This window comes from Lontra canadensis, unplaced genomic scaffold (assembly GCF_010015895.1).
Source record: "Lontra canadensis isolate GAN:19392208 unplaced genomic scaffold, GSC_riverotter_1.0 scaffold50, whole genome shotgun sequence".
Classification (NCBI taxonomy): Eukaryota; Metazoa; Chordata; class Mammalia; order Carnivora; family Mustelidae; genus Lontra; species Lontra canadensis.
The window spans coordinates 9,255,077-9,279,418 of NW_022631044.1; the positions used below are offsets into that span (position 1 = coordinate 9,255,077).

Here is a 24,342-nt window from a genome sequence, read left to right on the forward strand (position 1 = left end):
ATTTTCCTCATCTGTTCTTATCGCTACACCTCCTTTAATAAATGTAGTAAATTTCTTAACTGTAGACTTTATTTTTACTCTGTCTCCCATAGTTTTAATTTCTTCACTTTTCACCTTGAATTATTCTACAGAGAATTTTTTAAGTTTGTCTTCTTATTCATTAATTTGATGTTCTACAATAAACTATCAGCTATATATAATCTAAACAATTTTTAATTGTGTCTTTTCATATCTAACAGCTCTTTACTATTCTCATATTATTACTTTCACCATTTTGGGGTAAAAATTTCAAACCTACAGAAAAGCTGCAAATATAGTACAATAAAACACCATATATTCTTTATCTAGATTCACCCATGATTAATGTTTTGCCTCAGATCATTATTTTTGGTGACTACTTGCTGATTTCATTTATTAATGGAATGGCCAGTTGAATCATACTAAAAATACTAATAAAAAACTAATATTAAGTTTAAAAAAAAACCTTGTTTTTGTGGTAAGTTTGTTTTACAGGAGGTCATTTGTTCTGATGATTGAGATTAGTCCCCCTTTTCCACCAAGTTTTTGCACAAAATTTAAGGAGGCTCTCACAGTTTCAGGTTCATGCATGACATGGAGAGTGAGTATCTCCTTAATAATAAGGCACCTACTGCCAACATTTAAGGAGACACTAACTCTTGAGTTTGAACAAGTGCCAAGTTTGCACTTAGACAAACTCAAGAGTTAATGACTTCTTAATTTTACATCCTAGTTCCCTCTTTTGCTTCACCCAGGTCCTAGCCCTGCCATGCACTCTGTTGTGGTTCTTTTCATTCTCTGTTTTTGTCTCTTTCTTACTATTAAGCCTATCCAGTACCTGCAGTTGAGAAGGGCTCTGTCATAATTTGCATGAATCTGTTCAAACACCATAGATATGTTCTTCTTCTTCATGCAGTAAAGGGTAAGTAACCGGTGCTTCCTTCACATTTTTCAACAATGTACCCTAAAGTGATCCTGCCAGTTTACATCAGTAACACTCACTTTACCATCTGCTGCTAACTGTGTAGACTCTACAGAGCATTTAGCAAATCAGCCAAATTTGTTAATCATCCTTTATCAGCAAAATACACACATAATTTACCTTATTCAGATTCTTTTCCTATATGGGAACACTTTTGTCTCTATAAGGAAAAAAATGGCAATTCAAGTCTCACTTGGAAAACTGTGACACGTACTTTAATTCAGTTACTCCAGAATATATTGATATAAAAGAATAACCTCTCAAAATCACATTTAATTATTATACAAAATTTGTTTCAAAAGTCAGGCATTCTAATCATGGTTTGTTCATTTGTTTTTATTTTTATTTTTTTGAAGATTTATTTATTTGAAAGAGAAAAAGAGAGAATGGGGTCGGGGAAGAGAAATAATCTTCAAGCAGACTCCCTGCTGAGTGTGGGAAGCCCAACGCAGGGCTCGATCCCAGGACCCCCAAGATCATGACCTGAGCTGAAATCAAGGGCTGGCCACTTAACCAGCCGAGCCACTCAAGCACCCCCCATCCATTTGTTTTCAAACAGAAGTTAGCATTTTTATCTTTCCCATTAAATACAGTCAGAAAAATCAGGAGGCAAATTCTTAGAGATGTTCTCGATTCTATGGCTGCTCATTTTTCCACTTTGCAAAGACCTTTAAATCGGTTACAGCTACTGCACATTTGTCTGTCAAATCTTCCTTATTTGTGCACCATGGCTTGGACTAGAGTGAGACAAGGCGGCGCCTTAGAGCACAAGATTCAAGGACACATTCACTCTTGGGGTGGTACCGATGTAAAATCTGCCCTTTCTCCAAAAGGAGACAAGTGCCAACTTAAATTTTGTGTCATATAAGCCTCTCTTGCTTCACTCTGGTCCAGGCCCAGCAGTACCTATATCCAAATATATTTTAGAATTGATATTGCAGGTGCCAAAAAAAGGGGAATGTTTCTCAGTATCCTCATCAGTAATTTTATGCTCTGAAAATTACCATATCTATTCAGACATCATTATATAAATGTAGTGAGTTGATTTTGAAGGAAATACTATTTAACTTTTGCTAATTTGAGTTTCTTGTTTGTTTGTCTGTGGGTTTGTTTTTGTTTTTGCATTCTATTGCAGTACTTACTATTCCTAGACTTCTTCATGCTCAGTTGCAAAATATTCTGATGATTTTCCTTTGAAGCCCATGATTGGTTTGCAAATGTCATTTAAAAATAACTGTTTCAAGCAGTTATTATTCAGATATTCTCATAGAACAGATACCAAGATTTGGGCTCATTTGCATCTCCACTATAAAACTCACATTTTAATAGCTTTCTACAGTAGAGCCTGCCAACTGTTCCCTAATATTCATTTTACTCTTCCTTCTTAGTTCTAGAGCCCTTGATTTTTAACTGGGTAATACAACTGCCTAGTAATAAAGGTTTATTTTCTAATGTCCCTTGCTAGAGGTAAGTGTGAGTGCTTTTTGTCCTTTTCTTGTTTCCTGGAATGGGGCACATGGGCTATGGCTCAAAGATGGCTGTCTTGGAAGTCTGTGCCAAGGATGGGGGCGGTCAGCAAAACAGGAGACTGGGACCCTAATGCCTTTGTGAGGTTACTGTACTGGCAATGGACCTTCAACATTTTCAAAGACAGAAATAAAATTTTCTTTTATTTAAACTGGCATTTGAGGGGTGACTGGCTGGCTCATCAGTGGAGCATGCAACTCCTGATCTCAGGGTTCTGAGTTCAAGCCCCACGTTGGGTGATGAGATTGCTTAAAAATAAAATCATAAAACAAAAAAACCCAAACATACCAAAAACAAACAAACAAACAAACAAACAAAACAAAACAAAAAAAACCCTGGCATTTGAGGCTTTCTATTGCCCACAGATAATTCCAATTCCAACTGAAATCCCATTAACCAGAGACTCATATGATTAATAAGATCTTAAAAAATAACAATTCTGGGAGGCTCCACAGACATATTAAGAAGAAAAAGTTGATTCAGTGTAATTTTTTCTTAACCTTTAGCTAAAATCAGTCATCCTGAAAGAAGCATAGCTTTGCAGGGGGAGATAGTGAATTCCAAAACATAAACTATGTTTCAGTGAGAAAACAGGCTGGACAAAACTATTGTTAAAAAGGTAAAGGCAGATTGAAGACATTTCAGAGAGAGAAGCAGATAAAATCGTCACTGATTCCTGAGGCCCAGTTGTATTCTCTGCCTAGGTTCTGTACAACCTCCTTGGGTCTTTATAACAAGTTATCCTTTTGCTTAAGTTAAAAAAATTTTTTTTCAACCAAATGGCTTGTTTTTAATAGATATAACCAAGAGTACTAACCAATAGAACAGGTGATACATACAAGAGTGTGCCATTTAGTCAGTGTTATTGAGGAACATCTTACCTTGGTTAAGATATTCAAGTAAGCAGCATCAGGGAAATACAAGTCAAAACCACAATGAGATACCACCTCACACCAGTCAGAATGGCTAAAATTAACAAGTCAGGAAATAACAGATGCAGGCAAGGATGCAGAGAAAAGGGAACCCTCCTACACTGTTGGTGGGAATGCAAGCTGGTGCAACCACTCTGGAAAACAGCATGGAGGTTCCTCAAAAGGTTGAAAAGAAAGCTACCCTATGACCCAGCAATTGCACTACTGGGTTTTTACCCTAAAGATACAAACGGAGTGATCTGAAGGGGCACATGCACCTGAATGTTTATAGCAGCAATGTCCACAATAGCCAAACTATGGAAAGAACCTAGATGTCCATCAACAGAAGAATGGATAAAGAAGATGTGGTATATATATACAATGGAATACTATGCAGCCATCAAAAGAAATGAAATCTTGCCATTTGTGACGACGTGGATGGAACTAGAGGGTATTATGCTTAGTGAAATAAGTCAGTCGGACAAAGACAACTGTCATATGATCTCCCTAATATGAGGAAGTGGAGATACAACGTGGGGAGCCTGGAGGGTAGGAAAAGAATAAATGAAAGAAGATGGGATCGGGAAGGAGACAAACCATGAGACTCTTAATCTCACAAAACAAACTGAGGATTGCTGGGGGGAGGGGGGTCGGGAGAGGGTGATGGGTTATGGACACTGGGGAGGGTATGTGCTATGGTGAGTGCTGTGAAGTGTGTAAACCTGGCAATTCACAGACCTGTACCCCTGGGGCTAAAAATACATTATATGTTTATAAAAAAATAAAAATAATTTAAATTTTAAAAAAAAGATATTCAAGTAAGTAAAACTTTTATAGGCAACTTACCCACCCCCTGAGTCCCATTGTCACTGAATGCAGTTTGACATTTTATTTTACAAAATAACTGTGTATTTATTATTGCATTCAATTAAATTCTGATCAGTGTGCTTTTTATTATTTTTCTTGGAAAGTTTGAGATATTTTCAATGTACATATGAGGATATTAACATTTCAATTTTGGGCTCATTGTTTTTTGGCATAAATGGCCTGTCGGCATCATTCTGTAGTTTTGTACAAATAGAAATGAAGTAAGGAACTTTCTAGGAGGTTTTTTTGTGCAAAAGCTGAAAAGGGTTTTTAGGTTTGAATTTGTTGCTAGGACCATTCCCAGGAATTGCTGTATGTCATTTTGACTTTGGTTCACCCTGGGCTTCCCACAGTTACTGCAATCTGTACTCAAGTTCAAAAACATACAAGTGTAAAGCATAGGACTTCGCCAGAACTTTCTAGAAAGAAGTAACAATAAAGTGGAGGCCTGAGTTATTTAGCTGGGCCTTGAGATATATGGGGTTTTCACTTTTAGAGATGGAACAATTAGATAGTAGTATCATTGTCAACCATTGGAGCTTCACCAATCAGGATCTTTGAGGGAGCCCTTTTCCACTTGACCAGGCTCATATCAACATCAAATGTGCAGTGGAGCTCTTTGCTCTGCTATCACAAAAATGTAAGTTTATTTTAATTCTTTCTTGTCATTGATAGTTGGCTATTCATATATTCTGATATTTATGGAACTGGGTACATAATATTTAATAATATACTTAAGCAGATACATTTAGCAACAATGTTATGTTCCTAAACTTGCTCTCATAATTTGAATTGCATTTTATACTATGTTGCATGAATTGTATCCAGGAATTCAGAGTTATATATTTATTAACTTACAATCACAGTTAGTAAATGATGGTCAGTCACTACTGAGCCTAACTTATCACTTTATTTTATTGGATGGTTGTATATATTTAATGTCAGGTTACTTCTCTCCACACTGGCCTTTTTTCCTAAGTTGTCTTTAAAAATATTACGGTTTTGGGGTGCCTGGGTGGCTGAGTCGATTAAGCATCTACCTTTGGCTCAGGGTCCCAGGGTCCCAGGGTCCTGGGATTAAGCCCCAAATCAGGCTCCCTGCTCAGTGGGGAGCCTGCTTCTCCCTCTCCCTCTACCCCTCCCCCTGCTCGTGCTCTCTCTCAAATAAATAAAATCTTTTAAAAAAGTATTATGATTTTATCACTTTACAAATACAGAAATCAGAGGTCTGAAGTGTGGAGTTTACATAGATTTATGACACTGTAGAATCTTTAGCTGCCTTCAGGGTAGTTTGAATTTTATTTGCAATATAAGTACATGCTTATTAACACTGTTTGTTTAAATTCTGAACTTAGTTCTTTTTCATAAAATAAGTAGTTTCAGGTGACAGGTGGGGAAATTAATCATCTGCCTGAGCACATGTCATTTTACGACAATGAATGCTCTTCGGCTTCTGCAGTCAAGTTATCACTGAGCGCAGTCTGGCATTTTGTTACATCAAACAATTGTGGTGTGATATCCTTTTATTATTCGACTAAAATGTGAACCTGGCTTTTCCCAAAAGGTTTATTTGAACTATTACCTCCTTTCAATTTATAAATAAGGAAAATAACTGACCAGAAGCATACCATAAAAGCATTAAAACTCTTTAATAATTTTAATGGAAATGTTTTGATGTTAAAGACACCTTCCTGCTTCCCTAAACAGAATATGGTATATAATACAAAATAAGACTTTTTCATATTGACTCAAGGTTACCAACATGGTCAGTTATTTTACTCAGCTTTAATACTGCAAAGTCTTCAGGAACTACTAGGAAATAGATACATATTTAAACATACATACATACATAACACATGCATATTGAATACACCCCTTACTACTGCACTTTCTCAGCTGTCATTTATCATTTTTATTAGTCAGTATGCTACTGATTCTAATATTCCTTATCTCATACATAATTGTGTCATCAGTATTTTCTATTTTTTTTTTTGTTTGGCAATGGTCCATTTTTTAAGATGAAATCTCACATGAATTCCAACATACAAACTGAATGAATATGGATTTCTGCTATGGAAATGGAACAGGGAGCCAGTGTCCTGCTGCTGAGCCTCTATACCTGGTCTTCAGAGCAGAACACTGAAGTATCTGATGAAACCCCAGGCCACCATCAAACAATTCAATACCACTAGTCAAACCTAAGACTGACTTCCTCTATTCTGAAGGATAAACTTTTTTAGAAAATGTTATCTTGTACCTTGTACAGAAGGCAACAACAATAAAAACATCCATGATCTCATTACTCAGTAACTTCAATTAGTATAACAAATAAAAATGGAAGTAAAAGATGAGTAAGGGCCCCAAGTTCAAACAATACAGAGTATGGGTTTTAGACTCAAAGGACCTGAATTTTAATGCAGGCATTGTCACTACTAGCTTTATCATTTTGAGCAAGTTACTTAACTAAGGTTTAGTTTCTCATATATTAAAAAGAAGATAATGGTATGTATTTCTCAGGCTGTTCTATGGATCAAATGCATACAATAGGCACTATTAAATTCCTTTTCATTCCCCTAGAAAGAGAATACGATTTCTTGTTCAGCTTCAGACTCCTGATGTACTATAGGAGAGAATGTGGCAGGGAGTAGACAATGGAGTAGAGATTTGGGAGACAAAGGATATGTTTAGGTATTCTTGTGCTCTAATTACTGCCTTTTTACTTTTTTTTCTTTTCCCCCCTCTCATGGGTATAGGAATTGGCCATCTCCTTTGCTTTAATTTCTACCATTTGCTGCTTTCATTTAGAGTGGTAATCCCACTTCCACCTTTCCCTAGTCAATTAGAAGATGAAATTTATCCTGGTTTCTCCTCCTAGAGTTACAGGGTTAAAAAATACCTGATTATAAAAACAAACACCTGAAGATTGACTTCTAGAATAGCAGAGTGAAAACCGCAGGGAACTTACTCTTTCTCTAAAACAATGAAAATACAGGAAAACAGACAATTTCAGGGTCTGACATTTAACAAAAACCAATGAATGAACTGAAAAATCCAAAAGAAATTACTGAACGTCAGTTCCCTTGAGAAAAACAGCAACCCAGGTACCTGAGGTAGAGTATGGCCCAGATATCACACAGTTAATGAAAATACCAGTTCCAATCCTCTTTCTACTGACTAAGGGACCTGTGACCTTTACTTTATCTCACTGAGTTGAAGTTCACCTTATTTTCCCCTTAACTACCTGTGAGAATTAAATAATGTAATATAAACAAAACACCCATGAATTGATGGGCAAAAGTTACTTACCTAAAAAAACTTGCTAAATCCAACATTTCTACCTTGAACACACAAGATATCATGCTATTTGCAACCAAATCAATGTAAAAGCTTTAGAGTTGTTCCAACAATGTGTCTTACCTTTTCATGTAATTATTATGCATTAAAACTTCTAAAAATAGTGACAATAAGGCCAAAATTTTAACTTGACATAAATAAAAATGACAATATTGAAATTGTTCAATAAAGCATTTCTCTGCCCTGGGCCTCAATCTTTCCAGTACACTTCTCAAAGGAGGATTTCTATTCATTCCTCTATATCAGTGCAAGCTGTCCCTCACACTGAACTGCCTTAGGGTATCCTTTCTTTAAAGCACCATCCCTACAATTATAATGTCTTTCTTCCTCTATTTCAAAACAGCATTTAAAAAATCTTAACTCAAACCATCCAGTCATACTCTTCTATAAATTTATAGGCTCCCAAACATATACACAGTATTGCAGTACAAGGGATTTATTTGGATTTTACTTTTAAATCATCAAAGATAGCAAATAATGACTTTTTAAAATTCAAATTAAATTGCATGGAGGGAAAAAAAGATAAATAAAATACATGTCTTTACTAAGAATAAACTCCTACCTTAGGAGAAGTGGAGAGATCTCTTCCTGCAGAAATAACGGTGTTTTCATTTACTCCTCCTGTCTTTGGTGAGATGGCTGGTGGGGCTGGAGCTTTTCTTTTCACTCTCCTTTCAGTTTCTAGTTCTTGAACCGGAGTTACCAAATTATTTGGAGAAAGAGTTGGTTTAGGTTCATAAAATGGATTAGATCTAAATGAAAGAAGAAGTATGTTAAATGTTACTCTAAAAATAGTTCATTCCTAACTAAAATAATAAAAAAATAAAAATTTATAAAACTATAAAATACTGAAGATGATAAGGAGAAACCCAAACTAGTGATAACCTACAATTTGGAAACAATCACTATTAATCTATTTTTTATGAATCATTAACAATAAAATTTTTCCCTTTTAAAAAGTATTTTTAAATTTTTTTCATACACTTGGCTCTATTGTATATAGAGCCTTAGAAAACTGTTTATAGTAATAGTAAATCCCATATACTCCCCACACCCAAGGTAAAGGAAGTAAGATATGGAAACATTGATTTGCTTTTTTTATGCTCCCCACATCAAACATTCTTTTTTTTCCTTGCACTTCATCCCTTCTCATTAGGATGAAATGCACTTAGAAGTTCACTCAGCAAGGCTGTATTAATAGTAAATTCTCCCAGGCATTGAAAATGTCTTTATGTTACACTTAAATGATAATTTAGCTAGGTAGAAAATTCTAGTTGTAAGTTAATTCATCTCAGCACTCTGATGATATTAGCCCACTGTCAGCCTAGTATTGTTCTTTTATAAGTCATCTTTTATCTTTCTGGTTGCTGTTAGGATCTTCTTTTTTCTTCTGGTTTTGAGTAATTTTACTATAATATGTCTAGGTGTGGATTTCTTTTAATTTATCCTGTTTCAGGCTCCTTATATCTCCTGTTTCAGGCTCCTTTTATCTCCTCTTATATAAGAGTAAGACAAGCTTCTACTACTAAGTGCTTTGAATGACCCTCCCCTATGGATCAGAGATTTCTAACAAAAACTGAATTTAAAAACAAAACCAAAAACAAAGCTGAATTTCCTACTCTTTGTTTTTTTTTCCAAGATTTTATTTATTTGACAGAGACACAGTGAGAGAGGGAACACAGGCAGGATGAGTGGGAGAGGGAGAAGCAGATTCCCTGCCGAGCAGGGAGCCTGATGCTGGCTGAAGGCAGATGCTTAATGACTGAGCCACCCACGTGCCCCTAAATTTCCTCCTCTTGAAGAATAACCAGGATATGATTATATTTATATGAAGTGTCCAGAATACTCCAATCCATTTGGACAAAAAGGAGATTAATGGTTTTAGGAGGCAGGGGAAGGGAGGAATTTAAACTGACCACTAACAGGTAAAGGATTTCTTTTTGGGGTGACAAAAATGCTCTGGAATTAGATTGCGGTGATGGCTGCACAACACAGCGAATTAGCTAAGAACCACTGAAGTGTACACTTTAAATACAGAGTTTTATGTTTTGTGAAGTATATCTTAATAAAAAAAGGTGCTATTAAAAAAGTGACTATACACTGTGCTATATAAAAAAAGTGAATACATATGAAATATATGGTTATGAACATGCTCCCTTCTCTATAAAATAAATTATATAATTACTGATCAACGTATTTTTTTTAAATACTTAATATTTTTAGTAAAGGAAAGTTACTTAAGCAACTAGCATAATTTCCACATTCTGTTGATTATCTATCATTTGAATAACCTATTTTAGGGCTTCCTATATCACTTTGAATAAGTAAAGATTATTTTTATCCTTGTATTATATACTTGAGTAGTAGATTAGTTAATCATTAACTCACTGTGAACTAAAAATTCATCATTTACATTAAGTGGAAAACTGGACAGAATAATTTTAAGTGACATTATTCATTGCTTAGAAAATAATTTATCTGGGGCACCCGGGTGGTTCAGTGGGTTAAAGCCTCTCCCTTTTGCTCGGGTCATGATCCCAGGGTCCTGGGATTGAGCCCCGCATCATCGGGCTCTCTGCTCAGCAGGGAGCCTGCTTCCTCTCTCTCTGCCTGCCTCTGCCTGCCTCTCTGTCTGCTTGTGATCTCTGTCTGTCAAATAAATAAATAAAATCTTAAAAAAAAAAAAGACAAGAATTCATCCAAGAAAAAGAATTACAGAAAGAAAAACTATAAGTTGATTAGAAATAGAATTAACATACTGAAAAAATAATAAAATACGAAGCAAGGGTACTGTGAAATCTGTAGTCTTTTCCTCTCACTCTGAACCTACATTTCTTTGGAAAAACCACATTTCTTAAATGAGTGTGTAGGGTCTCTGAACAAAATTCAAAGACAACTTTTCTTTTTCTTTGGAAATGGACATATAACCATACCAGAAATAATTTTATGCTGGAAGAGTCATTTCATAATGTCTTGAAAAAATATTACTGCTTTCTCACTTTTCACTTTTGCCACATAAACTAATGGCTGAACTAACTCCCAAACACAAGAAACTGAGAAAACCCCTGTGGTTGCTAAGCACACAGGACACATGCTACTAGCACTGAAGGGTATTTACTTTCTCTTAGTGCTGATGGATATACTGAGGTTCTGAAGGTTGCTTTACACATCAAAGTACTCAGCACTATTCATTTGTGATAGTTTTATGTCAGAGGATGCAGGAAGAGTTTGGTAATGGAAGATGAGTAATACAGGCTTTTCACTCGATGAAAGGTCATAAGTTTATTATTGAAGTAAGAACAAATTTGGAAGATTTCTGCTAATGTAATTGGACCTACAGACTTTTGGACAAAAAGGAGGAGAAACAGAGTTCTCCCTGAACTCTCACATTAGCTGATGAGCAATCTTTAGAATATATATGTATATCCCCATTTAAAAAAAAAAAGCTAAAGTGTTTATAGGTTCCCTCTGGTAATCTCAGATGATTGAGCAATTTAGAATGTTCTTTATTCATGGGAAACTTGTAAAGACTGTGACTTTCATGTGGAAAAAAAGAATGGTCAAAAGGAAACACCCAGTGATTCTGATTTTAGTTTTTATTAAGGCATTTTAAAAGTTTAAGCAAACATTAGATGTCTCTTTAATTTGTTAATAGGAGAAAGCAGGGTGTGTGTGTGTGTATGTTGTGTAATACTCATGCATCTTGGAATGACTGAATGCTTGTACTTAAAGTTTATATTTACATTCAAATACTCTAGGTGTGTGGCTATTACTCAGCACCTACACCACCCATGAGAAATTTTATTTTGATCACACATTAGCTATTTCAAAGAAAACAGATATAACTTTAGTAAGAGTTGAGCTAACTTTTTCAACCCCTATAGTTATTAATCAGTATTGAAATCTAAACCTAGGTTTGGAATCAGCTGATCACTACCATGTATTTCCATGTACTTATAGAAAGTGAGAACTTTTTTAGGTTTTATTAAAATATAACTAGGCCCATGGAAGCATGTAGCACATGTGAGAATCACAGTCCATGTGGTGTAAAATGGAAAAAGCTTGAGAAATGCAGTTCCAAAGCAACAGAAAACAAGTCAACTACTTCATTCTTCAAAGCAAGTCTTTAAAATATTTGAATTTGGTTATTGTAGTTCTCTAAAATAATATCTATGTCCCTATGCCCTCTTTTGATGTGGTTTCTGGACATTTTGATGACTCTTGCTCTATTCTTTTAATGCTCTGAATCATCAATGCCCCTTGTAAAGAGCAGCACCCAGAAGTAAAATAGTGCTCAAAACAAGAGCTGACAATGCACAGGAAAGAAATGGCCTTTCTTTCTTAACACCAAGCAATTGCTCCCAACATTCATACAGGAGACTTTTTTTTTTTAATTCCCTCTCAGTCTATAATATCCCCATTATTTTGAAAGGTTTTCCTATTAAACTGTATTTTTAAAGGAATAACTATTTTTCGCAAGATCTAAATAATCTTAATATACTAAAATTCACATATTTCTGAGAAAAACAAAGACCCATATAGCCTTACTACAAGTAAACATATAATTACTCTTCTATTAATTCCATCAACATCTGTGTCATTTCTGCATCCATACCTAATGACTGAGTTTCCTCCTCATGATGGGTCAGGTCTTCCTGCTTCTTTATATGCTTGACAGATTTTTGACTGGTTGTTGGACACTGTCAATTTTATGTTTTGGGTGCTGGATTTTTTGGTATTCCTTTTGGTATCTCTGGTTTATCTGCATGACGTGCAGGTAAGTTACTTGGAAATATTCTGATTCTTTGAGCCTTGCTTTTAAGCTCTGTTAGGCAAGCCCAGAACAGCCTTTACTTCAGGGCTAATCTCACCACATTTTTGAGACACTCTGATGAGGACCTGACTTGATGTCCCATGTATAAGGAACTGCTTGGAAACAAACTATTCTTGGTCCTGGGTGAACTCCAGGGATGTTTCTGTGAGATTCTTTGTCCTTAATAATTTCCTCATATGTATGCTCTCATCAATACTTAGCTAAAGTCTCAGGGGGAACCTTCTATAGATCTCTGAAACTCAGTTTCTGAGTAGCTCTCTCCTCTCAGATACCCTGTCCACAATTCTATTCTATCTCCTCAGTACCCCCAAAGTCCAAACTGTTTCCTCAATCCATGAAAGATTACTAGGACTTTTAGGCTCTTCTTCCCTGAACTAGAGTTGGAAATTCTCTCCCATAAATAAAGCTTGGAGAAGCACAGGGCTCACTTTTGTTTCTGTTCTCTCAGAAATCACTGCCCTGTGCTATTTGCATACAATATCTGAAAACCATTTTTTCATATATTTCATTCAGCTTTTTAGTTTTTTAAGACAAGAAGCTATATCCAGTCTATTACTTCATCTATTACTTCCACCTCCAGCTAGAGGTGGAAGTTTTGTTGTTGCTGTTTAACACACTCAGGGCCACAATCTGCAGCCACACAGGCTGTGGACTGTGTAACTCCAGAATACCATGTGCATACAGCCTTCTCCTATCTTCACCCTAAATTTGAGTAAAATGGCAGCCCTAATCATACTGACTTTTTAAAATGAGCTTGTAACAATAACACTCCTATTTCGGTAAGAATAATAACTCAAATGAAGACAATTCCTAATTTATAATTGCTATGGTCTTGTTTGGCATTTGACAGTAAGTGTTCTCATCAAAATGATATCATAAATGACGACTTGGTTCCCACAAGAGAACCTAACATTATTGAAGTGTAATGCCTACAGTAACTGATTAGAAACACCTAAGCACCATTTATAATGTGGTTTTTGTGAGAAGACACAATTGGAATTCTAACTAGAGATTTCAATAACATACTTCTCTCCGTCGTTAATTTAGGGTGCACATACGTTCACATGGAAGAGGGTGGAAGAATAAGCATCAAAATCATAAAAATTCAGATGGACATGAGATAGATACTAACTTGTAAACTGTGTATTAATGCTGGGACAGAACTCTTTTTACCAATGTAAAACTATTACAGAATCATCTCTTTAAACATAGAGACTGACTTATGATGATTGCAGAATAAAATGTACTTACTCATCCAACTCCTCTTCTTCTGTTTTAGAGCTATCAGCATAGAGGTACTTGCTCATGTCCACAGGTCTTATATTTTTTCTTTTTGTAGACTGCGGAGGAGAGTCCTTTATAGTTACAAAAGTTTCTGGCTCATCGAATGGGTTCAAATACTGTGGAGTTTGTATCTCTTTAAAGGGATTATAGCTATTACTATAAAAAGATTCCTCTGATTTTTTAGGTGATGCTGTTTCAGTGATGGGTTCTATAAAACAATAGCAAAAAATGAATTAAAATACTATCTCATATTTTCTTATATTCTTAGTGTTTACAAAAATAATCTTTAATTAATACTCAATGAGGCTGAAAGGGTCAAAACAACAATACATTTTAGAGGGGCTAAGTTCAGAAGATGTGTTACCTGAGATCTTTGTCTACTTCTCCAGGAATGCTGCTCCCTCAAACGGTAGCTTTGAACAGGCTATTTTTATTTTTTAATTTAATTTAATTCTATTTTATTTTATTTACAAGGGGAGAGGGGGAGGAGGCATGGAGAGAGGGAGACAGAGAATCTTTTTATTTTTAGCTTTAAAATTATATTATTTTTTTTAAATTTTTTTTTCAACAAAGTATTATGGATTTTTTTTTTAATTTAAAAAAAAATTTTTATAAACATATAATGTATTATTAGCCCCAGGGGTACAGGTCTGTGAATCGCCAGGTTTATACACTTCACAGCACTCACCATAGCACATACCCTCCCCAATGTCCATAACCCCACCAACCTCTCCCTACCCACCTCCCCCTGGCCACCCTCAGTTTGTTTTGTAACATTAAGAGTCTCTTTTGGTTTGTCTCCCTCCCGATCCCATCTTGTTTCATTTATTCTTCTCCTACCCCCCTAATATCCTCGCCCGTTGCATCTCCACTTCCTCATATCAGGGAGATCATATGATAGTTGAGACAGAGAATCTTAAGCAGGCTTTGCACCCAGCATGGAGTCCAACATGGGCTTGATCTCACAACCCTGAGATCATGACCTGATCCAAAATCAAGAGTCACACACTTAACCAACTGAGCCACCTAGGCGCCCCTAAAATGGCATCTCTGGAATAGCCTTGGAGTCTCTAATATTATTAGCATTACAATTTCTAATATTTGAAATTTTAACCTTCCTAGAGGACAATTCTATTATTATTTTATTTGCCTATACTAGCTTGCCATCTTAAACTGATATAAAATACATTCGTTTTTAAGAACATAAAGTGGATTAAATTTTGAAGTTGGTTTTGGTAGCTACAGAAGCAGAGACCACTCAGGGAACTAAAAATTCACTCTGGACTGTATCAAATATATACCCATGTATCACTGAATTCGTTTCGCAAAGCCTTCCAAGAGTAAGTTTCTGTATGCTATAAGACCTTAAAATTTAGAGCTTTTAATGAGATGGGTTGATTTTTTCAATATAACTTTGATCCAATAAGTACTCTATTTAGTAATGTAAAGGACTAACATAAGAATCTCATGTAGAAAGCGCTACACTAAAGTCATATTGATAAGTTGATAGATATGTTACACTAAATTTTTCTAAATTTTATTTTAAATTTCATTTTGAAAACCAAGGTACCCTTAAAATAAAATTCTGACTCCCAGCACAAAAAGAACTACAATAGCATCATGTTCTCCAACAATACTTATGAAGTGCTTAGTACCAGCCTTTTCCTTATGTGTCTTAATATTTTATTTTTTTAAATGTGTCTTAATATTTTAAAACAAAACTAGAATTTATAATAAAACTGTCCAATATCTGGTCACAGATTCTGCTGATAAAAACAATGTTTTCCCAGACTGGAGAAGTTTAAGAAAGCTAACAATCAAAGGGTAGTTTAAAAGTTGATTTTAATTATGCCATGCAATTCTGACAAAATAGAAGGCAAAAAACTGATTACTGAAATTCTCAAGAAAAATAACTATTTCATAAGTGACTTCAAACAATTTAATCCAATTATTATACAAATTTCATGACTGACAAGTTTATGATTTTTATATTTTAAAGTCAAGCTCCTTTTACTTATACTGTAGACATTAGCCCAGAAAACTTATTATGTCTTTATATTGGAGAAAAACCTCTGAACTGAAATTCTATACACCTTGGAAAAGCAATTAAAAAGTGTGAAAGAGAATTCATAAAATCATAATACTGAAATGAATTTAAATAAATCCTAAATTTTAAATTTAAATTTAAATCTAGACTACTCTAGAGAAGAGACACAGTAACTAACTTTTTAAACACCAGGATAATATTCAAACTTAACACTTCATTAGATTCTTTATAGTAATGTAAACAAGGCATTTTCTTTTCTTTATAGGGGAAAAGAGGCTGGAAAATTTCTGCCTATTCAATTTTTATTAAGAAATATCAAGTCTCAAATGCTTGAGAAACCGACAAAACTGGTCAGCGGAAATAAGATTTTTATTTTTACTTTCAGGAAAAGGATTGCAAAAATTGATCCAAGCAAATTCATCAGTTACAAAACCAAAAGCAAGACAGTATTCAAACTATAGAGCACAGTTTGAAGATGACAGAAATGGCAACAAAGGAGGGTTTAAAATGAGATTATTTTATATAAAAGCTAACAAACACATTTAATAACTTTCTAAGACAGTCACTGAAGCACAGAATGTCATGAATATAAGAGAAGAATTGAAGCTATAAAAGCAAATAAAAGAACCACCTAAACAACTCAACAAATTATTTTTTCCTCAAATGCTTTTGTTACTTGAGGATGCCGATTTTCATCAATAAAAATTAAAAAACTATTTCTAAAAAACAAGTATTCTCATATTAGAAAATACTTAGACCAAAGACTCTAAGAAGAGTATATTTAAAGAAAATATTGGTTGTCACATTTTTTTTTTTTTTAGCTCTATAGGCATGGTTAAAGATTCTGAATCAGGTTGACTAAACTCGCCTAAATAGAAATGCTGTATTACGTTTTACCTGCTACTCCTTTCTATACTTTCTATATATATTTCTCAGAAAACAGACCCATATATATTTTTTAAACTATTTTTATTTCACTTTGAAATGGAAAGCTCAAATACTGATATCTCAAAATATTTTGGTAATATTCTGAAAACTCAGGAAACTCAGATGGATGTAGTATACAATTGAGAAGAAGCCATATGGTCAAAAGAAGACAGTAATTCAGAATCTTAGCTCCAACTCCGCTTCCATTTGCCTAAAGTTTTTGTTCAAATCAGCAAATTCCTCTGGGCCTCCGCTTCCTAATCTATGAAAAGAGAGGCAGCTGAAGTAGATTACTTCTAAGATTTATTACAACCATTGACATTTAAAATTCATTCTTAATATATACCACTCACAAACAAAAAAAATCTCATTAAATTAAATTTATGAATTTAGAATCTAGTAAGAAGGGAGAAAGTAAAGGATGAGAAGGAGAAATGGGTTACAAAATGATATTGCTCCAATAAGAGTAAATCTTGAAGTTAAAACCTCATTTTCACCATGACAGGTAGTAACAAAATTCTTCAAAGCTCATGAGGATTTCATAAGAGCAGTCTAAAAGATGTACACACTGGCTAATCATTCTTGCATTTACTTTGAAAAAAGTTTAATTAAACAGAGGTCTCACTTCTTCAACAGTTCTTATCTAGGCTTTAAGAGTTCAAAACTACTTGAAAAGAAAAATGACTCAGGAAAAAAAAAATTCCGTGGATGTATTCCTCACAAGTATGTTGTATATATGACTGCAGGAGTTTTCAATCTCCTTTTCGCTTCATGCTATTTACATGCACAACTTACTCTTACTACTTACTATAATTCTCAGCCCAAGACATGGAGTGGGGGTGGGGGAGTTCACTGGACTCTGCAGAAAGGGCAGAGGCACTGAGAGAGGGAGAAGCCATCCCAAACCCCAATATCAGCACGTGTCACAACTTGACCCTACTTGACAGACTAATCTAATGAGACTTTACTATATGCCAGCTAGTTGAAACACGGTCATCTCTAACATTAGAGCTTTACCATCTAACTTGACCAAACTATTATTTAAAAATAACCCCCATGTAGAGGTGGGTAAAGAGGAAGGGTGAAATAGGTGCCGAGGATTCAGATTACACTTATCGTGATGAGCACTGAGTAATGAATAGAATTGCTGAATCACTGTTTGGTACACCTGAAACCAATGTAACACTGCATGTTAATTATACTGGAATTAAAAAAAAAATAAACCCCATGTAAATGTTTATGTAAAGGTTTCTTTTTTCTTTATTCAGTGGAAGCTACCCAGATTTGTTAATCAACTGCATTAAATACAATATCATCATAAACAAAAATTATTTTGAATCTTTAAAAAAAAATCTCTTCCTACATTACAATTCAAGATTATACTTGATCGAATTCAAGATTCAATACAAGACTGAACTTGGCTTTATAAAGACTTTTAAAGGTACAGAAAAAAACTCGTTACCTTCTGAGTCAGGATCTCCAAATGGGTTTAATTCTGCTACATCAGGATCACCAAATGGATTTAAAGTCACAGTGGCCAAGTCCTTTTCTGCCTCATCCAAAAAGTTCAGTTTGTTGATAAGCTCTGAAAGTAAACGTTATGTGTTAGTTCACTATGACTGTAGTTAAGTATAATTCCTGATCATTGAAAAAATATTTCAAATTGTAAAAATTCACACTAATAATACCTGCAAATAATAAGACATAGCATTTACCTATGGCAGAATGCCATTCATGTATTTTGTAGCATACCAACATTTTCAAATAAAACAAATACATGCATATTGATTAGAAAATTATATCAGATAATGAACTAGAGAAACTTTCATCAGTCTAATTTAATCCAATAAAGTGCTGATTCTTAGAAGAATATCCTCCAGTTCTAAATATGAATAATTCAAACGGGTTTAACATAAGCAAATATTTTAAAGACAGTAAAGTTATAATATATAAGCTAGCTGAAGAAATATGCCATGTTATATAATCAATTATCTTAAAGATGTTTCTAAATCACTGCCTATCAAGGATACTGTTATAAGGCTTTGCTAAAGATGGTAAGTATTGTTGTTGTCTGTTGGTACGCTACAAATTACCAAAGAAAACATTTAAGGAAAAGCACAAAGACAAAACTGACAGCTAATAAATACAGACAGAAGTCAAGAGGTAGCAGGTCACACTAAATACAGGCAATCAGAAGCAGAAAGAAAGGAAGAAGCTCTTAGACCTTCAGAGGAACTGGCTGATTTAGCTGAAGGCATATTTGCTTGCTTTATGCAGTCATCTTGATCTTCATCTAAGCTGCTCAGAGCATTCAATTGGTTTACAATTTCTGTAAACAGAAGCCAGTCGAGACAAATGTAAGGTAAGGTCATTTAATTAAAGAGCCATAGAAGCATGCTGTTACTCAAAAAGACAAAGAGAGGGGATGTTTGGTTAATCAGGAAATACATACAGAGGATGTTATTTTGATGGACTATAGCAGATGTATTTAACGGAAAGTGACGTTGTACTCATATTTTAAAATCGAAAACATTTTGTTAAATTTATGTTACTAATATAACATCTATGTTAATAAACACAAAACAAAGATAATAACTCAAGAGGCTGACATTGGCTTTAGCAACTTCATGTTGTATTTATAAAACAGTGGTTTAGTATATGTGCTGCCGAAGCGAGCACATAAAACAGTGGTTTAAATGCATGTTAGAACAATTAAAAATGTCCGCTGATAACTACAGGAAAAAAGTACTATTTGTTTCATATTATAAACGTAAGCTAAAGGTTTTAAGAGTTTATCTACACGAATCATGAACAGAAAAATACTTGTTCATGTTCTAGAATTTTAAAAATCAGCACAAAATAAGAGCAGGCAATAGTTACTATTTTCTACAGCAACTTTTCTTTTATGGGAACTCTTGAGTATTAGTTTTAGAAAATCTTACAATTTAGCCAATAAGAAACAAAAGGTTAGATTGAAAAATATTAAAATAAGAATTCATTTTGTGCGTAAGTAAAATTTTTTAACATGAGTCATAAAAATTTTGGACAACTCAATATGTGTAATTATCATTCACTAAGTGAAAATTAACTGGAAAAAAAAAAATAACAAAAGCCTAGTAGGGTACTCTAGTTAATCCTTGCTGTTTCCAAAGTTACAACCTGGGAATAGCTTAGGTATTAGGACAAATCAAACAGGTCAAGATTATTCAGTGGGAAAGAAAAAAAAAATAGTTAAAAATAGAAAAGAGTTGTAAATTCAGCTTTAAAAATTGTGTTAACACTATGAATCTAAGTACACATTCTAAATTTCATTTAAACTAAATCACAGAATACACAGTTGTAATAAGGTTGTCTTCAGCCATTCATTTGTTGTTGAATAAATATTTATCACTCCGTGCCAAGTATTATCCTTGGGACACAAAGATGAAAAAAACATACATGGCACTGTCCTCCTGGAATTTATATTGTATAAAAATACAAATTAATATTGAAACAGGCTTAGAAAATGACTATTGGAGTATTAGATGGTCAGAAATACTAGTGTTATTTTACAGATCTTTGAGCTAAATATATACACAAATGTGATAAACTTATTCAATTCTTCTGTCTTGATGAGAAATACATTTTGCGTGAATAAAATTGCTTGAGATGGTCATGTAAACCACAGAACGTAAGGAGTAAACACAATACCAGCTGAATTCTTTGAGTGATTTTGAATAGTAAGAGTTGGATAGTCAGACTTTATAAAATGTCTTTTTTCATTTTATTCTGCCAACGGTTTTAAACCCCACTCTCACTCAACCTAGTAAACTCAATAAGATAGAGCTCATCCATAAACTAGATCCTTTACCTCTCACAGATAGTTATAACTTGGTAATTTTTAAGGAAATATAACGGGATAGAGGATCAGTGTTAAGTAGTTACCAGTGCATGACTGACTTTTTTCATTTAATACTAGTTACATATTATTTAAAATTTGCAAATGATTCTTAACTTTGGAAGCATGAAAAAAGAAATATTAACAACAGCAGCTAAACTTTCCATTCCTCCTAGAACTTCTGCTTCTAGACCTTTCATTCATATTAACAAAGTGAAAGGTAATTCTGTTTAGCTATACCAATACTTTCTCTATTTGGCATGCAAATAAGTGTTAATTCAAATCATAATAAGAGGCAACCTCCAAAGAAATATCATTTACCTATTTAATAAATATTTATCAAAAACTTGTTATATATCTTTGGTAATACCTGCCTCATCGCTTTATATTTTTGTGGGATAGGTAAGTGAAGCATTATACATTATATGATAAGTATGATAAATATTATGACTGAGATATGCATTACAGGCCATGTGAAACTGGAAAAGAGGCAGATAGCTCATTCTAAGGTCAGGAAGGCCTTCTGAACTTATTTAAATTTGAGCTAATCCAAGACATCATCATCATCATCATTATTATTATTATTATTATAAAAGAAGAAATGGAGAGCATTCTACAGGACAAAACAGAGATAAATGAGAACAAGACACATTTGAAGAACTGCAAGTTGTATGGGGTCTAAGATGCCAGAGGTGGAAAACAGAATGAGATGAGGTTCGCAAATGTCCTATTCTAAGATTATTGTGGTCAAGCCAAAGAATGTGATCTTTACTCTGAGAACTATGGGAATCCACTGAAAAATCAAAATGTATATTTTAGAAACATCACTCCAGCAGCAACATGGTGGCGGCATTTGGAAAAAAAAAAACAGGACAGGAAGAAAGAAGATGAGTAGTTCAGCAACACCATTCCAAGAAAAGAGGCAATCAATAAATACTTGCTAATTAAAGAATAAATTAAGAACATAGATTTGGCGGTTAATTTGATGTGAGGGATAGGGAAAGAAATCTAGGACAAGTGCCAGCTCTCTATCTTGGATGACTATGTGGATAGTATTCTATTACTGTGATGGGGGCTATTCAGTTCAGAACATACCAAGCTACAGGTGCCTGTGAAACTTCCATGGAAATAATTCAACTGGCAGATACAGATATTGGTCTGGAACCCAAAATAATTTTGTTATGTATTTCTCCCTTTAAAAAAGCACTTTTCAGGGCACCTGGGTGGCTCAGTTGGTTAAGTGTCTGACTCTTGATTTGGGCTAAGGTCATGATCTCAGGGTGTAAGACTGAGCCCCACATCAGGCTCTGCACTGGGCATGAAGTCTGCTTAAGATTCTCTCTTTCGCTCTTCCGCTTCCCTCCTCCTCTTCCAGAACAAAAATAAAAAAATAAATAAATTAAACCACTTTTCTGTCTTTTTAATTTCCCATAGCCAATGTATTTTAAAATATATAACTGGAAAAAAGTTAAAATTTTAAAAGACTTATGACAAAGATTTATCCCCAGAATTGTTTTTTAAAGATTTTATTTATTTATCTGTCAGAGAGAGAGAGGGAGAGAGAGCAAGCACAGGCAGACAGAATGGCAGGCAGAGGCAGAGGGAGAAGCAGGCTCCCTGACAAGCAAGGAGCCCGATGTGGGACTCGATCCCAGGACGCTGGGATCATGACCTGAGCCGAAGGCAGCTGCTTAACCAACTGAGCCACCCAGGTGTCCCCATCCCCAGAATTGTTTTAAGCAGGAAGCTTTCTCAGTAGTATATTACCTTGACCAAAACCCTTCCTGGCCCAAAATATTTATATAATACTGTATTACTTTTTATTATGGTCTGGTTTCACCAAATATTTATACATTTGAAAAATGCTAAGAATACTATGTAACAGTACAAATTTCTACCCCAGTGCTACTCAAATTGAGCAATAAACTTGTACTGTAATACTTAGTCGTAGCAACAGTGTATTATTCTGGACTTGCTTCACATTGGTGAGAACAAAAAGGAAAACTAAATTAGGGGCAGGCAATCGAAGCAAAGGGTCAAGTAATTTGAGACTCTCCTTTAGTTTAGTAAGGCAAAAGAAGATAGAAATTGACCACAAGAGATTATCACACTGAACAAAAAAGGTAGTTGGGGTGGTGGCATTAAGAGTAGGTGATGTCTTCCTTTTGAAAAAGACTGTAGCTGAGTTAAAAGAAGAAAAAATAAATTGCCTAGAGCTAGAACATACCTGCAAATCTTGTAGCATCCTCATTGTTCTCTCTAAAGCATAATAATATTCAGTACAGTTCTATCTCATTTTAAGATGGTCTAAGAGGGTAACCTTTCAGCTTCCTGGCAGAGTCATGGTTCAAAAAATGTCATTTTTCTCACAGGCTCAAGTACATAAATATTTGATATAACTAATGGGTTTAATAATATGATTTTTAATCTCATGGTGCATCACAATGGAGAAAGGAGGGGCTACTTCAGGTAGAAAAGATGACATTGAGAAGTCTGTCCCCAGGACCTCCAACACCTCCCTCTTAATTAATTAGTAAACCTTAGTAGCGTATTAATATGATCAAGTTCCTCCCAATTTTTTAGATACACCCCTCAACCATCAGCCTTTTCTAGTTTAGTCAGACCCTCTTAAACCTTGTAAGAAAACAACTTTATAACAGTAGTCCACAATTTCTCACCTACCATTCATTCTTCAACTCATTGCACCTTTTTTTCCCACCTTTATCCATCCCCTTTTCCAAAACTGCTCTCAGGTCACCATTGTATAGTCTAGATGGCACGTACACTAGATACCTGTCAGCTCTTATCATACTTGAACTCTGTATGAATAAATGTGATTAGTCCTTCCTTCCTTGAAATTCCTTCCAGGACAATAGTATCACATGGTTTTCTCCTATCTCTTTGATAGTTCTGTCTTGGTCTCATTTAATAGTAACTATTCTTCCCTCTACCTCTTAAATATTATCTATTCCCTAGAACTCCATCATTGGTCTTTTTTTTTTTTTCCCTCCCTAAATTTGCTCTTTCTGGAAAAATTCATCTACTCTCCTGGCTTAACCTAACACAGAAATGCAGATTCATTTGACTACTGGGCACTTTCACCCTAATGACCTGAGACATTCCCCTCACACACTTACACAAAAAATGGAATTAAATAGCTGTGTGTCTATGTCATGTTCATCTTTCATCTGTGAAACAGCAGTTTTTAGCATGGCTGGAACTTAACACATGTGAACAAATGAAGGAGTGAATGAACTGAATGAGTCATAATAATTGGCACCATATTTGTAGAGCCAGAAATACCTGTATTTTTAAAGCATATGTGTTTATCTACATATCTATCTATGTATCTATACATGTATCTAGTTATATTTCATTTACCTATCTAAGTGTTATAGTTTAAGCCATCACACCAAAATTTGGTGGCTTAAAAGAAATTACTGTCCCTCACACTTCTATGGGTTGACTGGACTCAGTGGGATGGTTTATTACAGTTAGATGGTGGCTGGGGCTGAAGTCATTTAAAAGTTTAAACTGGACTTGATATCCAAAATAGGTTCTCTACTTGCATGTTTGGTATTTCAGTTGAGAAAGCAGGAACAAGTGGATGCTGGCCATGCATATCTCTCTCCCAAAGTGTCCTGTCCACATAGCTAATTTGGAGTTCCTCTCAGCACAGCATTTCAGGATAGCTGGACTTTTTAACATGGCAGC

General features: G+C 34.6%; 1 protein-coding gene across 11 annotated transcripts in view; it reads right to left on the bottom strand.

Annotated features, from left to right (window-relative positions):
* Positions 1-24,342, bottom strand: part of EHBP1 (EH domain binding protein 1) — a 412,862-nt gene that overhangs the window by 163,881 nt on the left and 224,639 nt on the right. For 8 of the 11 annotated variants that reach the window (XM_032873810.1, XM_032873813.1, XM_032873809.1 and 5 more), the window contains 4 exons: positions 18,976-19,080; positions 18,214-18,336; positions 13,745-13,985; positions 8,222-8,411 (listed from right to left, as the gene is read on the bottom strand). In XM_032873810.1, coding sequence (XP_032729701.1) covers positions 8,222-8,411; positions 13,745-13,985; positions 18,214-18,336; positions 18,976-19,080 — 659 coding nt within the window. The remainder of the gene's footprint in view (positions 1-8,221; positions 8,412-13,744; positions 13,986-18,213; positions 18,337-18,975; positions 19,081-24,342) is intronic. The other 3 variants (XM_032873815.1, XM_032873818.1, XM_032873817.1) reach the window with 1 other exon arrangement.